Source organism: Rhopalosiphum padi, chromosome 2 (genome assembly GCF_020882245.1).
Source record: "Rhopalosiphum padi isolate XX-2018 chromosome 2, ASM2088224v1, whole genome shotgun sequence".
Lineage (NCBI taxonomy): Eukaryota > Metazoa > Arthropoda > Insecta > Hemiptera > Aphididae > Rhopalosiphum > Rhopalosiphum padi.
Genome location: NC_083598.1, coordinates 80,941,866 through 80,966,200, shown reverse-complemented (window position 1 = coordinate 80,966,200; position 24,335 = coordinate 80,941,866). Strand labels below are relative to the sequence as shown.

General features: G+C 23.5%; 1 protein-coding gene across 5 annotated transcripts in view; it reads right to left on the bottom strand.

Annotated features, from left to right (window-relative positions):
* The window catches only part of LOC132922735 (protein kinase C, brain isozyme), an 80,953-nt gene extending 56,659 nt beyond the window's left edge, over window positions 1-24,294 (bottom strand). For 2 of the 5 annotated variants that reach the window (XM_060986401.1, XM_060986402.1), the window contains exons 1-2: window positions 23,867-24,294; window positions 10,111-10,142 (exon numbers count right to left, since the gene is read on the bottom strand). In XM_060986401.1, the coding sequence (XP_060842384.1) occupies window positions 10,111-10,142; window positions 23,867-24,051 (217 nt within the window). In that variant the 5' untranslated portion in view covers window positions 24,052-24,294. Of the gene's footprint in view, window positions 1-10,110; window positions 10,147-23,866 lie in introns of those variants that run through there. The other 3 variants (XM_060986403.1, XM_060986404.1, XM_060986405.1) reach the window with 2 other exon arrangements.
* Window positions 24,295-24,335: the final 41 nt, after the last annotated feature.

The window sequence follows — 24,335 nt, the reverse complement described above, 5'->3', positions numbered from 1 at the left end:
AATAAAATAAATTTTTAAATCGTGTTAGTTAAACTTTAAATTGTATGTTATTAAAATAACAAAGATCTATTTTAATTAAAAATATCATTCTTAAAAATTAAATTATTAATTATGTAAACCAATAATAACTTAATATTATATGAATTACAAGTACCTAATTTAAAATGTTAATTTCAAACTATGAATAAAAGAGTAATCAAAACCTTTGGAACAGGATTGTTTTAAAATATATGAAAGTGAATTTATTCATACATATATTAAGTCAGAATATTTTAAAGTATAAATAATTTAAATAAACTGATTACTTATTAAATTTACATAAATAGGTGAGAAACTATTAATCAACATAATAATAATTTCATAAATTGTTTATGGTCTGTAGGTTTCAATTAAATACTAACTAAAAAATATATCATATTAACAAAACTGAATTGTGAACTGAAAACAATTAAATTAAAAGTAAGTATCAAAACATGTTAAAACAAATAAGAAATGTATTAACACTCGAACATCAATGAGTAATAACTAAAAAAAAAGTTTAAAAATGTCTAAAACTCAGATAATATGAAATAAATAAAATTTAATTACAATGAATCAGTTTTAAATGGCTTGATTATACTTATTCAACACTATTATATTTATGTCTTTGATAAGTCATTCTAAATGTTCAGTTAATTAATGAACTATTTTATTACTCGAATAATTAATAAATTTTATATTTATATAAAAAAAAATTCAAATAAACTTTCTAAAATATTACTCACACCAGATATAATCTATACCAACAACAGTTTAAGCAAATATATTCAAAACTAAAGTTAAATTTAAACAACAATGATGCTGAATTGAAATTTTTTTGTTGTCTATTTTCTCACCACGAGATTTTTTCACTATAAATAAACGAAGCAGAACACATAATATACCAATGCATACATAGCAGTTAGGGTATAACGAGCGTCATTACGTTTCCCCCGACATAATGGACCACCGAAGTTGTGGCGGAGTAGTGTCAAAATCAATTTCTAGGGTCACCCTATGCACTACTGAGTCAATACTAACGATTTAAAAAAATGAAGGATATGTTTGGGATAGAGGCAAATTATTTTTCACTGAAAATAAATCACAGTGTATTATGTCAATAATATACAGCGGGTAATATCCATTTTATATTAGTATTCAAAAAAGAAAAACCTATTTAATATTCTCTAATGCATATAATTCGATCAATAAAATATCAAGATAGGTGATTAAGATGCGAACAATATAAAACAAAGTTCAGAAACTAATCACAACAATCATCGCCCACCTTAACTCTAGATATATTTAAAAGTGATAATATAAATTAAAAGGATGTTATACCCGCATGTGTTGTATGTCTTACTAACGTACATCATAACAAATTTGCGTACAACGGAACATATTTTGTGATATTAGCTTTAATATTAGAGTAAATTTACCTATTATTAAATTAAAAGGTAAGAATATTATCTAGGAAATGCCATATATTGATATATCGTTTTAAAGTGAGTTATAAATATTTTAAAGTTGTAATATTTTACATACCTATCTAAACTTGCTTTAAAATGATAATAAAAGCAAATGACATTTTCTAGATAATATTCTTGCCTTTTAATTTAATAATAGGTAAATTTACTCTAATATTAAAGCTAATATCACAAAATGTGTTCCGTTGTACGCAAATTTGTTATGATGTACGTTAGTAAGACATACAACACATGCGGGTATGACAGCAAAAATTATTTCATATTGCTTTTAGTAATACATTTCATAGTTACTGATAAATACAATAATCAAAAACGATCTTGGTAGATAATAAATTATAATCATCCAGTATTAGTATATGCTTTATATTCAAAATTCCATTACACATTATATCATACATATTATATAATATACAAACTATAATTTTATATAATAAGTGTTGAAAATACTTAATTATACACTTCAAGATTTAGGTTACAAATTTCCAGTAAAATAATAATAAATACGTTTTAAGCTCATGCCATTAAAATGTACCCTCAAAAAATATTTTAAATATAGTTGATGTGAGTCATTCTATATATTATAATATACTATAATTTTAGTTACAATCAGCACCTATATTATATTTTGTTCTAATGAGGACTTTATTAATATAAATTGTACATCAGTTGTAATTTTTTATTATCTAAATGAGAAATAAACAATAATGAAAACATATAAGCTAATGACAATAACCCAATATAAATACAACATTTTATTAGTATAAATATACCAATCTTTCATGTAAAAAACGAATGGTTTTAGATTATGATTTTCTTTTTGGGAACCCTAATTCGGCCATTGATGAAGTTCAAAGTATTTTATACAACACACAACTAGAAATCAAATATAGTTGATGTTTGTATACTAAAATTACCCAATAGTCAATACCGTAAGAAAAACTATGAAAACTGTAAAAAAAATCTTGAAGAAATGTCAACAGACAAAATTGAATCTAACCCTGCTTAGAATCGTTTTAGAACGCGATGATTTATTATAGCTTTCAAATTTAATATATATGGACATACGGGATACAACTACCATTGGGATCAGCCAAAAATCAAACTTCAACGAAATTCAAGTATTCCATAATATTACACTCTGCAAAATCACAAACGCTCCACTCTTTGTCTCTTACTTAACCCTTCACAAAGACTTTGGCATTAAATCAATTGAGGAAGAAGCTGCGCCATTTTATAAACGGGCTTTTTCTAGACTATAGAAAATAACCATGAATCCACTCATAAATGGCTTACATACCCACCCGTTCACTTCTTGAAAATTCTCATCATTGACTCAAAAGTAAGTGGTGCCGTAATCTTTTGATTTAATTTTCTTATAACTTTATTAATCTAAAGCTAAGTGTCACTAATGAGTGGCTTCTTAATCACATAACTCCCATTTATATTTTTCTTCCATTTTATCACCATAATCATGCGCAGACACTAAAAGTAGATAGTGCCCTTTATATTGAAACTATTAAACTTTTTTAAACTTAATGTGCTTTATGCTTAATACATATAAATATATAATAAACAAATAACAGTTGTACACATCACACATTGTTTTCGAGAGAGTGGTCGTGGGTTAACATTAAATTAAAATACGAAAAAAATGAATAATCTAATCAATAATAAAAAATCACAAGTAAAATATTGAACAATTAGTTTTATAATACACAGTTTATTACAATTGACTCATAACAATGTTTAATATATAATACTATGTATCTACACGTTAAACTGTAAATAAACTTTCCAACAGAGCACGCAGTGAATTACTCGTATTTAAAATTCGCTTTAAAAATATAATTGAAAATGTATTTTATTAATTTAGGTATAATTATTACGATTAATATAAGAGCTATTTTATTGAGCCATTGGACGCTTAGGTCCATAAAACATCATAGGGCATGCTGCCATACTATCTACAGCTTGAATTTTCCCGTTAATAATTTTTTTTTTAACTAATTTATATTCAAATGATGTTTTTGAACTAAAGCTACTTATTATATAAGGTGGCCCCACATTCTGACATTCATTTTGAATAATTAATTCAAAAGGTTCGAAAAAAAAACTTTATTTATTTATTATTTAAACATATGAAACAAGTTTTGCATAGTTAAATGATGAAATATTCATTTTCAGCATATAAGTCTATTCTAGCCGATAATAAGAGAGCTTTTCTGTTTGAAAACGTTCGAAAACATCTAATAGTTCAATGCAATCACAAAGGAAAAATTGTCTTAACAACAACAAATTTTTAGTAAATATTTACCTATATTATATGTATATACATTTATATTTTTTTTCAGAACATTCAAAAACCAATTTTTAAAAATTTGACTTATAAATTTATAATATTTTCCCCCAAGTCTAAAAAGAAGAGAAAAAGTTATAACCCATGTCAAAATAGGCCACACGCATTTTATTCAATCTTTCCTAATCTCCAAAGAACCTGCTTCAGTATGTGACACAAGCAAGAAAAACCTTTTGATTTACCACATTGTTATTAAATGTCCAAAATACACCAAGCTCAAAAAATTTTCATTAACCCAAAATCTCTACAACAAGCTCTCAGCAAAGAAAACACCGAAACAATCTACACATTTTTTCTACACCACACATTTAAGTAAAAATTTAAAACTAGAATTATTTCATTCTTGTTTTTTGTAACTTATTTGATTCTTTATGTTTAATTGTAGGCTAATAACCATGTTTTTCAATCCATTACTAGAAGTAAAAAAAAAATTATAATAATAGTATTAAAATGTCCAATATTATAATAACATTTTTTTCATATCTAATACAATATAAATTTTTCCTTTTTGTTAATTATTTTTTAAGTGTATTTTTTTTAATTTTAACGCGTATTATTAAGTTAATTGGATCATATATAAGCGCATATTTTAGTGTTTTTTTAATGCTATAAGTCCCGAACCCTGATTATAACTTATAATTTATATGGTATAAAAACAATCCTCAACTAGTTGGAACTCTAATTTAATTTAATAAAATGTAGAAATTAAAATCATAGATATATTTAATTAGTAAAAATGTTGTGTTTTGTGAATAATTTTTTTGATTAAAAAAAGTCAAAAATACTAGTAATACAATTTAGAAAAATTATCAAGATTTTTGTTTCTAAAAATAACAAAGCATATAGATATTTCTTAACAGGTGTGTATTATCATTTTTTTAAATTTAATTAAGTTCTTATAGCACCAAACACATAGAGATGATAAATAATAATGTACCTAAATCTAATTAATATTATTAAAAAATAAATCGAATTTGAAACTTTATTAAACCTAGATTAAGCAGAGATCAACATACAATTAATACTAGAATATCCAAACAAATTGAAATTATTAATGAAACACATATAATTGTATTGTTATAACACAAATAATACTAAACTACATAATAAAAGAAGACACCTGGTAATCTAATTCTAAACCACTTGTAAACAAACACAAATTATCCAAATTTTATTTAATATGCATATGTAAATTGACGAACAGATGTACTTGGATACTTAAAAATTTGTCAATGTCATTAATGAAAGTCATACAAAAAATATGTAGATATACCTATTTATATGACAAATATATATATTGATATAACATTGAAACATTAAATGCAATTATTGTTTTTTTTCTTATTTTACTTTAAAATCAATAATATTTTTTTTCCTTATACAAAGTTATATTAATAATTGGTACAATAATTATGATTTCTTACTTAACTTGTCAAAACAATATTAAAGAGTGACAGTAAATATAATTAATTCAAACCGGTGTAAAATTATAAAACAATATAAAATAAAATAAATGTGTAAAATATTATTAGAAAAATAAGGTTAATTACAAATTAAGTTAAACCACATATTTCGATGAATACAATTCACCTTCATGTCATCAAAAATTAAAAGCACCACATATTTGTTATAGAATATCTAATTATTCTAGTCATATGCATAGTATACAATAGAAAATTGTTACAATACTAATGAGATACATACAATACACTTTAACAGTATAAACGTTTAGCTTTTCCATTATTTATACGTGATCTAACAAAAAATATTTTATACATATTAAATACACAAAATATATTAGATATATACATATCTATATATTATATATAGTATAATTTAGTCAAATCTGTAATTCATATTATATACATAAATTAGGCATTTTTTAATTCAGACTTGCTTTCTATATAATGTTATTAATAAAAGGATTCATCTATTACTTTTTGATTTGAATTTAAATGTAATTATAATAAAATTATAATTTTCTGCTTCACTAAAGAAAACTGTGAACAATAATAAATCGTCCATGGAGGTAACATTACATTAAAATGAATGTATAAATAATATAATGTTTTAATCTTTACTCATTTATGGATTTAAGGGGGTAGGGGAGGGGAGATAGCCAAGGGGGAAACTTTTAAAAAGGTTACCATTTTTATTTGAATATTCTTGTATTAATAACTTTAACTAAAAAATAAATTCATAAATACATAATACAATCCAATTATTATTTAACACTTATTAATATCCTAACTTATTTTCTAATGATTAAGATCAATAGAAGCGTATAACCATATAGGTAATAGTGCAACTGTCTATTATCTACGAAGTACAAGTTACCTATGAATGATATAAGTTACCATATCCATAATATACACACTTTACCTTGACGCTAAATGACGCACAAACCTCAATTCGTAATCCTAGGAAAATATACGACGCGTTTCTGAAAATATGATTCTCACAAACTCGATACCTACACTAAAATTTCATCATAAGTTACCAACACATTAATTAATTTATATAAGTAGTTTAATACTCCAAAATCAATGACAAAACCAAATAATCTAATGGCTACATATTTAGTTTGTCCATAATGCATTACAACCCACTTTAATTACTATAATTAAAAAATATGTGAAAAAATGTATTGAGGGGTGTTTAAGGAGGTGGCAAATTCCCCCAGTCTTATAAAAAAAAAACTTAGTGGTAGGTACTGGGATCTGTATAAAATATAAAATTTTGCAGCATAACTTGGAATAAACCTTTAGACCACCATTTATGTTATAGTTAATATTATTTACAAACAGATAACCATGGTATTTGGCGTTGGTTAGTAATAAGCTGATACATAAAAAAAACATGTATTTTTTTATAAACAGTAAAATCTCCGCTAACGGATACCTCTAAATAGGGAACAAACTATCAACTTTCTACAAAATGAACCCTTTAAATAGCAAACCAAATTTCAACGACCGAGAGTGTTTGGTACTTTGAGACTTTACTGCTGTAGGTACATGTGGTCATAATGGAAAACAGTAGCTGCTTACCGTTTTCTCCACAGCCCCCACGTCGTTTACGATTCTCGATCAAACCGTAAATCATCCTGTTCGCAAATACTTAAGTGTTGTCCAGTATGATAAGTTACAAAATTCCGACATGAAACGAGTCTATTATATACGTATAATATATTTAAGAGCTTCATCACTTCCAATTAAAAGAAATCTATCACCCGTATTCCAAGGATTACGATCCTAGTCATGGTAAAACACATATCAGTCATCTACGAATATGCACATCTCAAAGATTGTTATTTAGAATTTATTTTAGTTTCACAAAATGTAATAATATAATGTTTATATTGATTTTTAAAATTTAAATAATATCTTAATAAAATATATGCCATATGCATTATTATTTATTAATTTTTAAAAAATTCCAAATCATATATTTTCATGATTAAGCATGTTTAAAAAATTAGTCTATATACCTAAGTATTGTACCTATAATTAATGGAAAAAATGGAATTAATATATTGATTTATTGTAACACTCCTTTTTAAATAAAAAATCAACAGCAAATATGATTAAAAAGAAAACATTATTATACATCCCTTAACATTAATAACACTGTTCAGAATTTTCCAGATAACACTCAAAAACATTTAAAATCTTAAAAAGCCTTAATTTTAAACTATAGCCTATAGTATGCATTCTTTTGTAAATTCAAGGCGAATTTATTTTTATACTATGTATATTAGTAATGGACAAAAAATTCAGTAAGTATTCCAAGAAAATAATATAAATGTGTTATATAATATTATAATGATAATATACAACTATCTAAAAAAAAACATTCAATATCTCTTAGTAAATAAATAATTATTTATTTAACTACAACTTGATTTACCAGTGGCGGCTCGTGCATATGTGCGTAGTGCAGTCGCACTCCCTACAGAAATTAACAATTTATAGTACAAATATATTTACAAAATTAATAGGCACATATTTTAATACATATAGTATATTATACATTAACAAATTAACAATTAAATATATTTTTAATTATTATTCAAATTATTTTCATAGTTTATTAGAATATTGTTACGAACTCACGATGTTATTATACGGGTATATGGATAGCTATATAGGCCTATGCAACGCCGCTGCTTGTGCGACATAGTGAATCGCACATAAAAATACCAGTTTCCTGTATAAACTGTAGATATAATATTAATATAAGAATAATTATATCATTACGACGGCGCGGCGGCTATAGAAGCTTATGATTTGCGGTGAATTTTATCGCTCAAATCGGACGGCAACGACGCGCGACGTGTTTAATTTTGTATTATTATTATATCATTTTAATATTTTGTGTGATGTATTAAAGTTCTTAGATTTTTTCATCGCAATCCTGTGCTAAACTACTACGAGCCGCCACTGTGGTTTACTATATAATATAAATAATACCCCAATTTTATTTTACAAACTACAGGGTGTATCGAAATCTTTATCCAATTTCAAAAATGTATATAATATTATAATGGTACCTAGTTCATTAGTCGTTGTGGTGCCAAATTTATCAGCTAGATAATTTAAAATAAACTTGGTTGTTTTATCTTTTCATTAATATATAGATCGGTTACCTGCGGCTAACAATTGCCGATCTATATAAATTTGTAATCGGATGAAGACTTTTGAAATATTCTATATATAGAGGACGGCACACCTGCATGATGCAATTTCCGTCTTATACGATCATTAAACATACATTTTTATTCTACAGTTCCAATATTGTGTAATAATTTCTAATAATAGAGAGAATTGACATATCATCAAACTTAAAAGTAAGAATACTATCTGTACTTTTTGGTCGGTCTTTTTACTATTTTTAAGTAAGTTATAAAAATGTAAAATATTACAACTAAAAAATTCTTATAACTTGCTAAAAATGAATCATTAATATATTGTAAAAAAATCCAAGAGTTAGGTCAAAATTTAACTTTGAGTTTGACAATAGATCAATTCAATAATCATTTAAGTCTACTGCATGCAAATGAACCTGCTGAAATTAAATTTGCTAAATCTTATGCGTTTGTAAAATGGAGAAAATAATGCGAATTAGGTATCCACTTATAACGATTATAAAAGTGTTAGTATGTATTAGTATTAACTTAATTAGTAAATCCTTTAGTTGGCAAATGCTTTCTAAACAAGGATTATAAAAAGTAGACATAAAAATTCAAATCACAGATCAAAATTGTCAAATACACATTTAAACATATATTTTTTCAGTAATGAATTTTAAAAAATGTGTAATATTTTATAACTACCTAATTTAAAATAATAATATTATTTAAATTCAATACAATTGAATAACCCAACATAGACAATTAGAGACTTAATCACGTGTAGTAAAGTAATATTGGGTATTATTAAAAAACACCCAATAATATATTATAATTATAAATTTAAAAGGTAGGTAAGTGAGTACCGCTCTGCTGTACACTAAGTGTCAAGAGCGTCACTATTATGGGTGTGTTAAATTTGAATTAAATGATATATCATTGTATACAAAAAGCGATTCTGAGCGGAAACGGTCTATCAGCCTAATATAATACCAAGTAATACGTTTTTTTGATATAGCTATTATTCATTTATATAATTTTTAGAATTATTATAGTAAATTAATATATATTTTTCAGTAAATATTGTATTTATTAATATTAAATTAATATAATAATATATATTAATACCATATTATATCAACTAATATAACTCAAAATTGAATAACAACTTTTTACATATATACCATAAAACAGTAAAAATATATAATATTTTAAAATAAATCAAAAATATTATTGTGTATAATGAAATTCATAATAATATATAAAATACATAAAAGTTTAAGTTCCCACGAATAATATTTTTAAAATATAACAAAATAATTAAAATATCGTTATTCATTGTTTAAATAAGTAAATTCATACAAATTAGAACATAAAATGTCTATAAAACATAATTTTTTTTTCTACATTTTTTAGATTTTACGGTTTCAGTATGAACTACTTATGAAGAATCTTGTGTTCCATTTTTAAATCTAAGGTATAGAACCATATTCATAAATTTCTAACATCAAAATAATTTACTAATTTTTACGATTTTTATGAATTTGTCTATTTATATTTTTTGGTAAAAATGTATGAAACTATGTACACGATATTATTAAAATTATACCAAACTATCTTACCTTGACATTGAAATCCTTGTTTTCCAAAACCCCTAAAATAAAAACATTAAAATTAGTTTCATCATATAAAATTGATAAATATGATATATACAATATAAGTACATGTTAACATTTTCTAAATTAATGAACAATTTTTTTTGTAAGAGAGCTTGCTTGTAATATAATTAATACATTTAAAATAAACTTCAAACTAAATATTTTAACACACAATTCTTTAACTGTTACCAAACTTTACTCTATAAACTATGTTTAATGATATATATACTTTATTTAGTTTATAAATTATAAATATGCGTATTGCAAGTTGATAACAAATTTTAAAAAATGTAACATAATTGAAAAAAAATTAAAAATTTAATATATATTTTTTTTAATATAAAATGGTTCTGTTATCCATTCAAAAAAATAAAGCATTACTATAGAATATTAATATAGATAATTATATTTCAAAATATTTTATGAAAATTCTGCAATTTTGATAAAATTAAATTTTAACCAAGTTTTGTGGAATAGGTATATATTGTATCATAAATTAATCCATAAAATTAATTAAAAGAATTTATTTTATATAAATACAGTAATATATTCTGTTAAGCACCTGTATTTCAGATATCAGAATATTATGTTCGTGTCTACATCAATATAAGATGTAGGCACAGCTCAAAAAAATCATTCATTTGAGATACATCCACTTAAAAACAAATTTAAAAATTAACAAATTTCAAATTAATATTTATAGTCTAAGTTATAACTAAAAACATTATATCATTATACTATTACTATCACATACCTAAATAATAATATAGATTAAATCTATAATACTTCTATTAGTTATACAAATTAAAAAATAATTAACTTTCCAAAAACCAACACTTAAACCACGAAGTTCAATACAATTAGCATTGCCAACACTTAGTTAAACCAGTAATATAGATCAACTAAATTAACAGTTGAACTTTAACATAAGTTATCGCATAAGTTAGAAAACATAGGTAGGTAGTCAGATAAAAAATATACTATTAGAAACGAAAAAACATTAAAAAAGATTTTATAAAAAAACCTATACTGATTACAATGAACATATAGGACTAACTGATGATAATAAAAATACTTGGAAATAAAATGAAAGACACGAAAGACTGGAGTTCGAAACAAATCATTTTTTTCCATTACCTACTTATTCAAAAGTAACATATTATAAAATAAAATTATTGTTTATTATTGTGATTGTTTATATATGTATATTTATAGGTATATATATATATATATATATATATATATATATCGTACAACGTATTTTTAATACTGCCATATATAATATATATATATATATTATATTTATTTATATGTATTTATTTTTCATGAACATATTTTGTAAAGTTTAAAGATATGTTTTGGTATATTTTAAAATTTAAATCACTAAGAATAAATATAAAAGAAAAAAATCGGATATTATTTGATAGTATGATACATGGTATATTATTTATTTATATTAAACTTTAACACATGCATTTTTAGTCCTTTTTATATTTTATTCGTTTAAATTTTTAGTATTATGTTGTGTACCCAAATTATAGACATAGCTCCTTCGCCGAAATAATTCACTAGTTCTGGCAGCGTCATTGATTCCACGAGGAAAATACATACATACGTGACATTAACACGTTTTTAAATCTCATATCGTAGTATAAAAATAATCAAACCATTACAAAGAGTAGTTCAAATTGTATATGATATTAATAAAAAAAAATTATATTTTCAATAACACAAAAACGGAAAGTTTTTAAATAGATAATAATATGGCCTTGTTAAAGTTTATTTAATAACATAATATTATATTTACAATATAATATATACAATTTCATTTTTGATATTTGATAAGTAAATACAGTATATAAAGATTTATTATTATATACATTTTTAATAATATTACTAATTGTATAATGTACATGTTTTACTAAAATTAAATATTGAATAAATTTTAAACAATGTAATTAAATTATACATATACATTGACATTAAAGTATTAATAGAAATGTTCATCTTTACATCAAAACCAATCTCTCTTAAAATCAAGAGATGCACTAAGCAGTTAATTACCAAATTTTCTTTTGCTTTTATTAGTTTAAACATAGATATTTCTAATTTCAATGAAATATTTTATATTTTTTAATTATGTTTAGTAAACAGTGATCAAAATGTTTTATATTTCACTAGAAACTGAAAACTGATTTTACTTTAAACATATAATTTCTGGAAGTTGTAAGACTTTTCTAGAAATTAAAATTAAAAAAATTGTAAAATTGTATAACAACAAAATAAATCATTTTATTTTATAAAATTAATAACTTTGTGGACACTAATATTTTGGAAATAACCATTTTAAAATTATGTTTTCAACTCACAAATTCTATAACATATTATAGATTTATATTTCAAAATAATATAATCTAAGTGAAATAAACTAGACCTTGGATTGGGTAAATTACTATTACATGTATAATAGAATTATTAATTTGGAAGTAAAACAATAAATTATACAAGATTTTTAAAACATTTTGTTTTCTTTGTAGAGCTTGATTGGTTAAAAGTAAAAACTGAATAACTGTAAATCTAAAGGAATTACAAATGAAAAAAGTTCACTACACAGCTTTTATTCACAAAACACCACATTTTTTCTTGAAACTGTCTGAACAAACATTATAATAGTAAACACTTAAAAACTATACACATACAGACTATAAAATAAAGTAAAAATCAAAAGTTACTAATTTTTATTATTTCATAATTTGATATTAAAAAATTCATGGTAAATACAATAATATTTTTTTTTTTTTTAATAAATCAAAATAAGAAATATCTGTCAAAGAAATTGTCATTGATATCGTACATCTTAATAAAAAAAATATTGTATATTTCAAAACTGATTTTTTTTACCAGAGCAAACGTATTTATTATTATTAATCAAATGTTCTAAAATGTATGTCAAAGAATATTTCATTACATATACGTGCTGAACAAGTCACACCACTGTGTACAAGAAAATGATATTTTTTTTTTGGCGGTGAAGAAAACTTAAATAACGATATGTCATGTAACAATAATATGCTGATTACTAATTTTAAATTATTATTAGTATCACAGTTTATGTTCATAATTTATAAACAATCACATGTTTCTATTTATGAGGAGAATTAAGAGCAATCTGATAAATTTATATACAAACCAAACCAGCATTTATTTTATCGATCACAAAATTTAAACATTATACATAAACAACATCAACGAAGGTTTTATTTTCCCTGATATTGCCTTGACCTATTTTCTAAATTACCTACCCCTACTATCACAAAATAGGGTAATTAAATAAGCTAAACACCCAGAAATGAAAATTAAATAACGGAAAATCAATAATTTGATTCGATAAATAGTTTTCTAATATCATAAGCTTTTCTACAAAATATTGTGTTGTTATTTTAATACATATTGTTAATACGAATATAATAATATATATTTTTATGCCACAAATAAAAATCATTAAATAAATTACTCCAAACCTAATTCAAAATTTCATTTTTTTATAAACATAATATTCTATAAATTATATTGAGCTTCAAAAATCATAAAAATATAATTATATAATGATTAATAATAGATATTTGTAGAAAAAAATACAATATTTAACACACAATTATTGAAATTAATTTAATATTTCACAAGTACTTGTCAAATGCCCTGACATATATAATACTTTAATTAATACAAATTTATCTTACATATTTTTTTAAATAATGTTTTATCAAAATATAATTATTCAATAATGACTTAAGATTCACGATACTCAACAATTATTTTGTTAACGTGAATGAAGTATTCAAATTACATGATCGCTTATTTCGGATAAGAATAGTAATATGTTGTTATATTTAATTTTTTGATATATAATTACATTAAAATAGCTATATTTATCGAAGTTTCTTCAAATTTCAATACTAAAACCAAATTATTCATAAGATCAACTACTTTTTATATAAATCAAACTTTACAGGTTCTGTTAGAATGGCTAATAAAAGCAACACCGTTCTATACTAGTCTACAAAGTATAATATAGTTGACTCTATTATACAACTTTAAGGAATATACTTTTCCAGTACATATTAAAAGCATTTTTTTCTCAAAGAATTTTTTTATAGTTTATTCTAACCAAATTTAACCTATTATAACAAAATTAATACATACAAAATATAATTTACGCATGATTTTTTTTTTTTTTTTTTTTTTTTAATCAGCCTTTGCAAGTTAGTTATAACGCTTAAATATTTATCTCCATTCTTCATTGTAGATTTAGCGAAAAATAATACAAAAATAAAATTAATAAAACCATGTAATACGATTGTATAAAAATTACTTTTAAACTATAATTTTGTAATCATACTATTTGAGATGTTATGTTGAAAATAAAAATAAATGTTTTAGGGCAGAGGAGGATAACACGCCCTTCGCCGCGTATAATAATCGATAACATTCAATATTTAATAAGAAATAAATACTCCCGGTGATTTTCTGTATTCATTGATGTTATATCAATTTTTACTTATAAACAAAGTTGTTTTTTTTTTAATCTAATATACCTTTGTTTGATTCGTTCAAGACATTATAGTTGCGTTATAGTTATTTGCTTACATTACCAACCTATTATGCGCTAGTTAAAATATAGTTAATATTTAGTAATATTATCAAATGGTATTTGTATTACTTATTTTAACAATTTGAGCAAAATTACAAACTGTAAGAAATGTTGAAGAAATCTTAAAGCCTCATTTAATAACTAATAACTATTTTTTTATCAAATACGTAATAAAATTAGGAGTTCGAATTCAATATATGTATGTATATATATATATATATATTGATAGCACTTATTCAGTGAAGTCAGCAGTATCTAAATAATACGAGTTAAATAAACAAATATAATGATATTTGAACACAAACGCTTACTACTTAGTAATGACTTACAAGTATGTCCAAAAACGCATTTATATTTTTTAAACAATAACTCATTCAACATATCAACAACTATATTGTTTGAATAGTCAGTCGTTAGTAAAATCTTAATAATTATGCGGTTTAAAAACGAATAGATTTTTGATTGACTGTTATTAGAAGATAACTCTAACACAAAAAACATTTCGAACGCTTTTTAAAACACAATCATGTATGGAATACTGATCTGTTTTAACAATACATTAATATAATATTACAACTGCTTACCACCGCAGCGGCACGCCAGCGAATAATACATTAATTAATGTAAAAAGAAATTAACTTAAAAATTAAAATCAAAACAAAATAATTTTGTAATATACACGTATCAAAAAAATCATTATTAATCGTAGGACTAATTAAAATGTAATAAATAACTCGGGACATTTTAGAACAATCGTCGGTAACTGGTAAGTAATTTTGATTTTATGTCGGTTGAATGTGTTTACCGTAGTATTATTGATATGAGCGTTATCCGCTACAAGTTTGACTGTAAGCGTTCTCTTCTGAAAATCCCTTTTCATCTACAGTAGTATTTTATCGAATCTTTTTTAGTTTATTTCTATTGCATCAAAATTAAACGACAGATATTAACGTATGAATGTGTATTACATAAGTACAATATTGTACGTTGATTATTTTTGGAAAATTCAAAAATATTCTCTCCTAGGTACTGAAATTTTTCCAAGGAATAGTATTAAGATAGTCACACACAACTTGAGTTCAATTAATTTAAAATTGTTTACTAAAAATATCAACATAATTTTGATAAGTTATCAAAATAATATTATTTATATTCTCTATGACTGTTCCTAAGATTATTTCAAATCATTTATTTTAAAAATACTATGATTCGTGGTAAAAATCAAATTATGCAATTATTTCTTTTTATTATATATTATAGTTGATGTAAAATAATATTATATTTTTTTATTAAGTATAAGTTTATTTACCTATTTTACTATTAAAACAGAGATAAATTATTTATCATATAATTAGTATTATGTTGTTAAAAAATATCAGAAATATATATATATAGCTAAAGGGAATGTGTACACTTGAATTTTTGATTCTACCCTATATAAATATTTTAAATCTACCGAAAAATTGATCGTTTATTAGTCATAACTTATAAACGTTAGGTATATGTAATGGTTAATTTCCCTAGAGAGACAATTGTTATATAATACTCTCAAAAGTTTGTGTTTCTTTATAGAACCCTTAAAAGTTCCACGGTTGTCGGTTGTATTTAGGTCACCTCAGTAAAAGCCATATAAGTGAACATTTTTGCCATAAGTCTTTTCTACATTAAACATATTTGGATTAGTAACTCACTTCAATAAATTTTAAAATTTCATAATACTATAATAGTATATACTTAGTTTAAATTATTATTGACGCTAATATTATTGTATTTAGAATAGAATGTATAATTGTTTTTTAATATTATTTTTTTATGATCTTAATCATTGTTTGAAAAACAAATTATTTCATTATAAAAATCATGCAATACAAAATAAATAAGAACAAAAATAATATACAAATTCTCTATACTTTACATAACTACTTATAAAATAAATTTCTAATAAATAGTACCTAAAAGCGCAGTTTGAAACTAACTTTATATACCTACAAATCTACTTATCTTATTATCGTAAATAATAAAAAAAGAAAAAAATTTGAAAAAATTATAAATTAAATATGATATAGAATCAATGGTAAAGCTCATTTCAAAAAGAAACAATACAGAAATATAATAATTACAAAAGAAAACAGAAATTTATTCTGTACTGTAGGGCAAATCTTATACTAGACTTTTGTCTACAAGGTCAACAACAATTGAAAAAGAATGGAAATTCGTCACACACTTTTTTTTTAGCTAGAGGGCAATTGTAAGATAAATTATGAAATCCAATTAAAGTTATTTTATACCCAAAAGGTTAACATAAATAATTAGAGTTTGTAACAAATTAAAAATTTCAATAAAATATTACATATTGTAGATAAGTACAGGTAGTTGCTAAATACAAGAAACTAAAATACTACATAATATGTAGACTAAAATGCTATACTAGTAAACAATTTACAAACAAATAAACGATAATATATCAAACAAAATTTATCATACAACCAAATTCATATAAATCCAAGGTTTAATAAGGAACAGATTTTAAACTATTATACATTTTTAAGAAAGCATTTAAAATATAATATGTTATTTAATTTTAGATTCTAAACAAAAACATTATCATATTGGTTTTGCTCGTACAATTACGTGTTTTTTATTACTTAATTTTTATTTATTTATTGTCTAACATTACATTTTAGAACAGTACAATTATTTGAATCATCAACTCGATGATAAAATAAGTAGCAAATTATATCTAGTTAGTAGTTTAGGGGTCAAAATTAAAAATTCATAATAATTCAAAAAATAATACGGAAAAATAAAAAATAGATAATGCAAAAATATTTATACAAAACCCATTTTCGAAAAAAATGATTTGATTTTATTTATAACAAAATGTATACAATATTTTTTTCAAAAATTATAGTTCAACATAAAGCCACCTAGTAAAATATTAAATAGTTAATAACGAAATAATATTTAACTTAAGCAAGCACATATCCAAGGAGGTTCATAAGGTCTGAACTGCCCTTCTCGAAATTTTTAAAAACTAAAAATAAAAGATTTTGTATATCGATCATGTAAAAAAACAAAAATAAAAATTGTGTTCAAAATTATTGAACTATTCCTACCACACAAAAAAATCCTGACTATATGCTTGAACTCAAGTACTTAGCAAATAAATTGTTTTTTAAATTTCTTAAACATTGAAAAATAAAAAAAATATCCTAGTCAATACATAAATATTTTAAGACTCAAACGCGAAAAAAATGTAATGCCTCAAACCTTGAGACATGATGCAAAAAGCGAAAGTTTAGAATATGTTATTAGTTATTAATATTCTTAAATGAAAGCTAATTTGCAAAACATTTTATTATTGCTAACAGGCTGCACAACTGAATTGTAATTAATTCGCATGTGCTATAACACAATTCACGTAGAAATCAACCTGTAATAGTTCTATATTAATTAGAGGCACTTACATACACACATTTTGAATTTATTATAATCATTTATTTTTAATAAAAAAACTAAAAAATTATAAATTTATTGAACTAATCCAAATATTATTCTAGCATTTCTAACTTCTTACTAAAAATTATAGGGTATTATATATCCTGATAAATTAATAGAGTATACGTATATATAAACATATTGTAAAAATATATTATTATTATTTACAATTATTATATATTAATGTAATATAAGTTCACACCTTATGGCTTATTCACATTTATTCGCGCCTTTTGAATTTAGATTAAAGTAGGGTTTTCAGATGGTCCTCGAGCATTAAAATTCATATTTTAAGAAAATTTCAAATTTTTCATAAATGTTAGTATGCGCATACGCAATACAAACAGATTTTTTTAACATAATATATAAATAAATAACTATTTTCTGATTAAAAAATTAACAAGCAAAGTTAAAATTTATAAATAATCTAATAATCTGTTTTAACTTTTTTTTGTTTTCGTAATTTATACTAATCACAATTATTCATACTTTCGAAATAAGATAAAAAATAATATAAAATAATCAAAATAATAATTATCAACAAATTACAAATTTATTTATTCAAATTTTGTTATTTAATAAATATTAGTGTTTATTTACAACTTCACAATACATAATTAGTAATTTAACGAAAAATCGAGGATAATATCTTGAGTATAAAATTAAAATTTTCATAGGCGAAACTGAAAGTCGGGTCAGTTAGGCCATATCCTAACCTAATTCCGATAGGTTATGAGCCTCAGAAATGATATACATATATAATATATAAACCGTGTGTTTACTAATTATTTAGGGAACACTGAATTTCTCGATCAGATTATATTGGAATAAATCAAACATTTTTTACGAGCTAGTGGTATATAAGTACACATTTTCAGATAAATTTCAAATTTGTAATCCTTTTATTGGTACGTGCATGCACAATACAACTTGTATTTATTTAAATTACAACCGATGTTTTCGATACAAAATTTAGGTACACTGATTATTTTTAAGTCATATTGACTTATTAACCATGGCTCTAAAACCAACATTGACTGAATAAGAGCAATTTCAATTTTAATAAATAATACATTTTTACGATTCATTAAAATGCATAAAACCATTTAAAATAATTTACAATAATTGATTAGTTTTTGAATTTTTTATTTATTTTATACCATTCAATTCATTTTGAAATTCAAAAAATAACCAATAATTAATAGTTTTGAAAAATAATTTAATTTATTCCAATATAATCCGGCCGAGAAATTTAGTTCCTAAAAATATATATTTTTGTGATTATTGATAAATAATAAGAAATAAGAATAGTTTTTTTAAACAAATAAAAGTAAAATAAAATCAACAAATGGAAATTATTATATCTTTTTATTTCTATTCAATTTATTTCAATAAATTACTATTAATATATAGTACAATTACTATGTTCGAGTGTGGAGAAATGTGTACAATATGTTTTCGTAAAATACACGAATATTATTTATATAAACAAGTAATAAGATCGGTGGTGGCCGATGTCAACCAGCCGTATTTTCGTTGAAGTCACATGGTATTCACGCTGATAATAGGCTGTGGCAAATAATTGTTGATATATTTTCTCGGAATTCAATGTAAACTTGAATATTATATTGTGGCAGAGCTGTATGTTACTTGTCTCGTAAGATTGTTGATAAGAATTCTCAATATTACAACAGCTAAGTTGCGGGGAGATGGTATTTTGCACCAATTTTATTACCTGTAATTTGCACCATGACAGAAAACAAAATGGAATATGTAATCTGCACCACATTTTTTACTTCAATTTTTGGAATTTAAGTATACTTATACACATTTATTCATAATTATACTGACTTATATATGTTTTTTTTTTTTGTAAAAAAATATACAAAAATTATACTTATTTAATACTTTTAATAATTTTCTAGAAATTTATAACTATTAAAATTAACTTGATTAATCAATGATTAAAAATATAATATGTTAATCTGTAAAAAAAATTATTTAGTTATTTAAAAGTGGCGCAAATTATCATTTTTGAAGGTGCAAGATGGCGCAGATTACATAAATGTTATTTTTTTAGGTTGTTTTGGCGCAAATTACATATGCCCATGAAATATTTCAACAATTTTTTAACAATTTTCCTACTTATACCTATATGTTTATTTCTTGTATAGGTATAACTGTATGCCTAACTGCCCTAACTGTAAAATTATATTGTTACGAAATTATCATTCAAGATGCAATTAACACATCAATAAATACGACAGGTAAGTTGCGTCCTAACCACTACAATGCAACTACCTTTGGTAATAATTAACAAATAACTTGCATCCAAACTATTCGGACGCAAGTTACCTTCTATTGTCAATTTAGGACGTAAGTAGTTTACACCGAATTGTATAAACATAGATTAGATTTAAATTGCTTAAAAAATAGTTTATCTTATATTATTATATTTATTATATTATTAATCTATAAAAAAAAATGTCGTAGCTAGATTTTAAAAAATAAGTTGTATGAACATGTGTGTAGGCATTCCCTTCATTTCATCTTACACCTCTTGGACTAAATGCACTATAATATTCAAATGATATTAATAACCAAAAAATAAAAATTGCATAAACACCAGAATTTAGAAGACAAGATACATCATTTATGTGATCATAAGAATACAAAATAAACTAATGGTCTGAATAAATTTAAATTCTTTGAAAACAAATAAAAGTTTTCTTGTGAAAATTCTTAAATTATTAGTTCTAAAATTAACAATGACTGATAAAAGTTAGTTAATACACTAAAAGAATCAGTTTCGACTAGTAAACTAGTAATACAATAGGATCAATTTAAACAATTTTTGACTAAATTATCAAATTATCAATATATTATTTTATTTATTATATATTATAATATTATTATTAACTTATGACTTATAAGTCAATATAACGTACAGTAAATAGGTTCATGGTATGAAATATAAAATACGATAAATAGGTTAAAATTATTCTAAAATTTAAACATTTTGCATATAAAATAATAATATAAATAATGACTAATGATAAAAAGCTTCAAGTCTCTAAGATTTATATTTTTTGAATAAAAATAAAATTAACTAAAATTGTAACATAGAAATATCGATATTTTTTATATAAAAATATATTAAGTTTGTAAAAATTTTAACTTCAAGTGCCTTTAAAAGTAATGAGCCTAAATGTGTATGGTAATTTTAAACAACTATAAGAAACAAAAGAAGTTTTATTTCAAATTGTATTGCATTTTAAAATCTAAGGTATAAAAATTCAATTTTAAATGAATTTTAACTACTTTCAAAATAATTTGCAAACTGTAGTAATTTTTTGACAAATTTTGTCAACATTTGAACTTCAAACGCTATAAAAAAAAGTTATGACTACATATTTTAAATCATTTTAATCTAGGTACCTAAAAACCATTTATTAGGAATCTTGAATAACATTTTCAAAATTTTTGACTAAATAAAATATAAATTGAAACCTCCCGATCAAAAGTTTTAGATACGCCACAGCCAACAAATTGCACATCTACGAATTAACGAATGATAGTGATTCACGATTATACATATTATATATACTATATAGTATATTGTGAAATTATTAATAGTGTATTTATCAAGTATAATAACTATAATAATACACAATGCTTGAGCATAATAATAATTCAAATATACTTATAAATAAATAGAAAGTTGTTTAATAAACAATAACTAATCAATATATATATTAACAAAAAAAATGACGAAAAATACTCCTCACAAATCACAAATTAAACATTATTTATGACTAAGTTCCATCAATTTGAACGTTAAAATACTGTTCCGTATGATAATATATTTTACATATTTTAAAAAGTTAAAATAAAATATTGAAATATAAATTAATAAATAGCAAATTAAACACAATCTTAAGAATTGATCATACTTAGGATACTTTCAACTTTTTTTAAACTCAAATAAGAACACTTAATGTTATACAATAAAATATTATTAATCTTATCTATTTAACCATAACAAACTGCACGTTTCATTAAAAGTTTGGAGTTTAGTTTATAAAATTAAGGATTTAATGTTTTAAAAACAAATTCAATGTAGGTACACTTAATAAAAAGCCTAAAAACAATGAAACTTTTAAAAATTGTAAAGGAGCTTATAGAGTTAAAAAAAAAATAGTGTTAAATCAAAGTTTGAGTTATTTTTATCAACACTATATAATAACATCGAAGTTATAATAAGTTATATGAATTTATAGTGTTGTAAACACCATAAACCTTAATTTTTTTGCGGGGGTGGGGTAAAATGTTTTATATTAATATACATCATATTCTATATAATTTTGTAAACGAAATATTTAGGATATGATGTTGGACCTTACAAATATAATAAAGGGGGCGGTCCCCCTTGAATCTGCTATTGTTTACTATGCATATAAAGCTACTCTTTAACAATTTTTATTCAATTTTCTCGTAAAAATATGACACAAAAATGTACAAAGTAACAAGTATAAAAGTAAGGGAAAACAGGGATTTTTATAGGTTTGCCCCACCCACCACCATATCAAAAATAGGTACCTAAAGTAGATGACTAACCTTAGACTTATATAGACTAAGGGTATAATTTATAAGAATTTTAAGAGGTATCTTAATATTTTCCTCGGGATCTATAAAAACTAAATCTAAAAATAGGCCCTCTTCATTTTACAAAAAAACCATTTCAATTATTTTCCCTCGTTCACCATTGAATAATATTGTACGTAAATAAATACGAAAAAATACAAATGAAAAAAATATTCGATAACGTAAAAATATATTCTTCTAAATAACTTAAATAATTATTATAACAAACCAATATAATTAAAAAAAATACTCTTATTAGACCTATTAATAAAAAATGTTATTATCTCTGAAGTATTAAAAAAAATATTATTTACAATAACATAAATATTTTGACTCAAAATGTATAATAATTAGGGATTATATGTAGTATACAATTCTGTACATCGCAAAACACTCGCCTACATACTTTTCACAAGGTAAATATTTTGACTCAAGATGTATAATAATTAGGATTATATGTAGTATACAATTCTGTACATTGCAAAACACTCGCCTACATACTTTTCACAAGGTAAATGACAATAATACTTAAACATTTATATAACTAAGTACAAAAATTATTATTACTAAATACAAATATTCACAATACTCAAATTACTATAGTTCAATTGACTACCTTAAAAGTAAATAATTCAAATATGTATAAAAAAATTACATAATTTACCACAAGTCATAACCCGAATTTTCGAGACAAACGCCTATGATTATTTTTGTTAGGTACCTACTTACCGCGACGGAATAACATTATAGTCCCATAATACTCAATTTTATTAGCTTTACACAATGTTTAAAAGTCTACTATAGATCAGAAGTAAGTTTCTTATATAGACTTTGTTTATTTTTCGAAGTAGCAGTTAAGCACAAGCAAATCAAAAGACCTTACATAAATAGAATAAAATTAAAAATAAATATTTTTTTAATATTTACCAAATAAAGTCCTTGCAATGGCTACAGAAAGTCGGTTGCTTAAAAAATCTTGGTATAAATTTGTGATCTTTGACGTTATAGACGTTCTTCTTTTTTAAAGCTCCTTTGCGCCCACGCAATCGCAGCCCAAATTTGGTATTCATATCACCAGCATTGTCCTCCATACTTCCGTAATCGTCAGCCATAATTTTACCACAACTATCCTCCCGGACGATTATTTAAAAACGACAATGATCGTTAATGTCAATATAATTAAATATTTATAAATAATATAATGATGTCGAACAATCAGTGCGCTGTAGTACTGATAAGAAAGTGAAAGAGAGAACGAGGGACACACACAAGCCTCGACACATAGTGTAGTGACTGGCGACTGGCGAGCAACGACAGAAATTACACTAGCGAAGTAGCAACTGCCCGCGGCATAGAGCGTCAGAGCTTGCTGCGGAAAAATATTTTGATGAGCGCG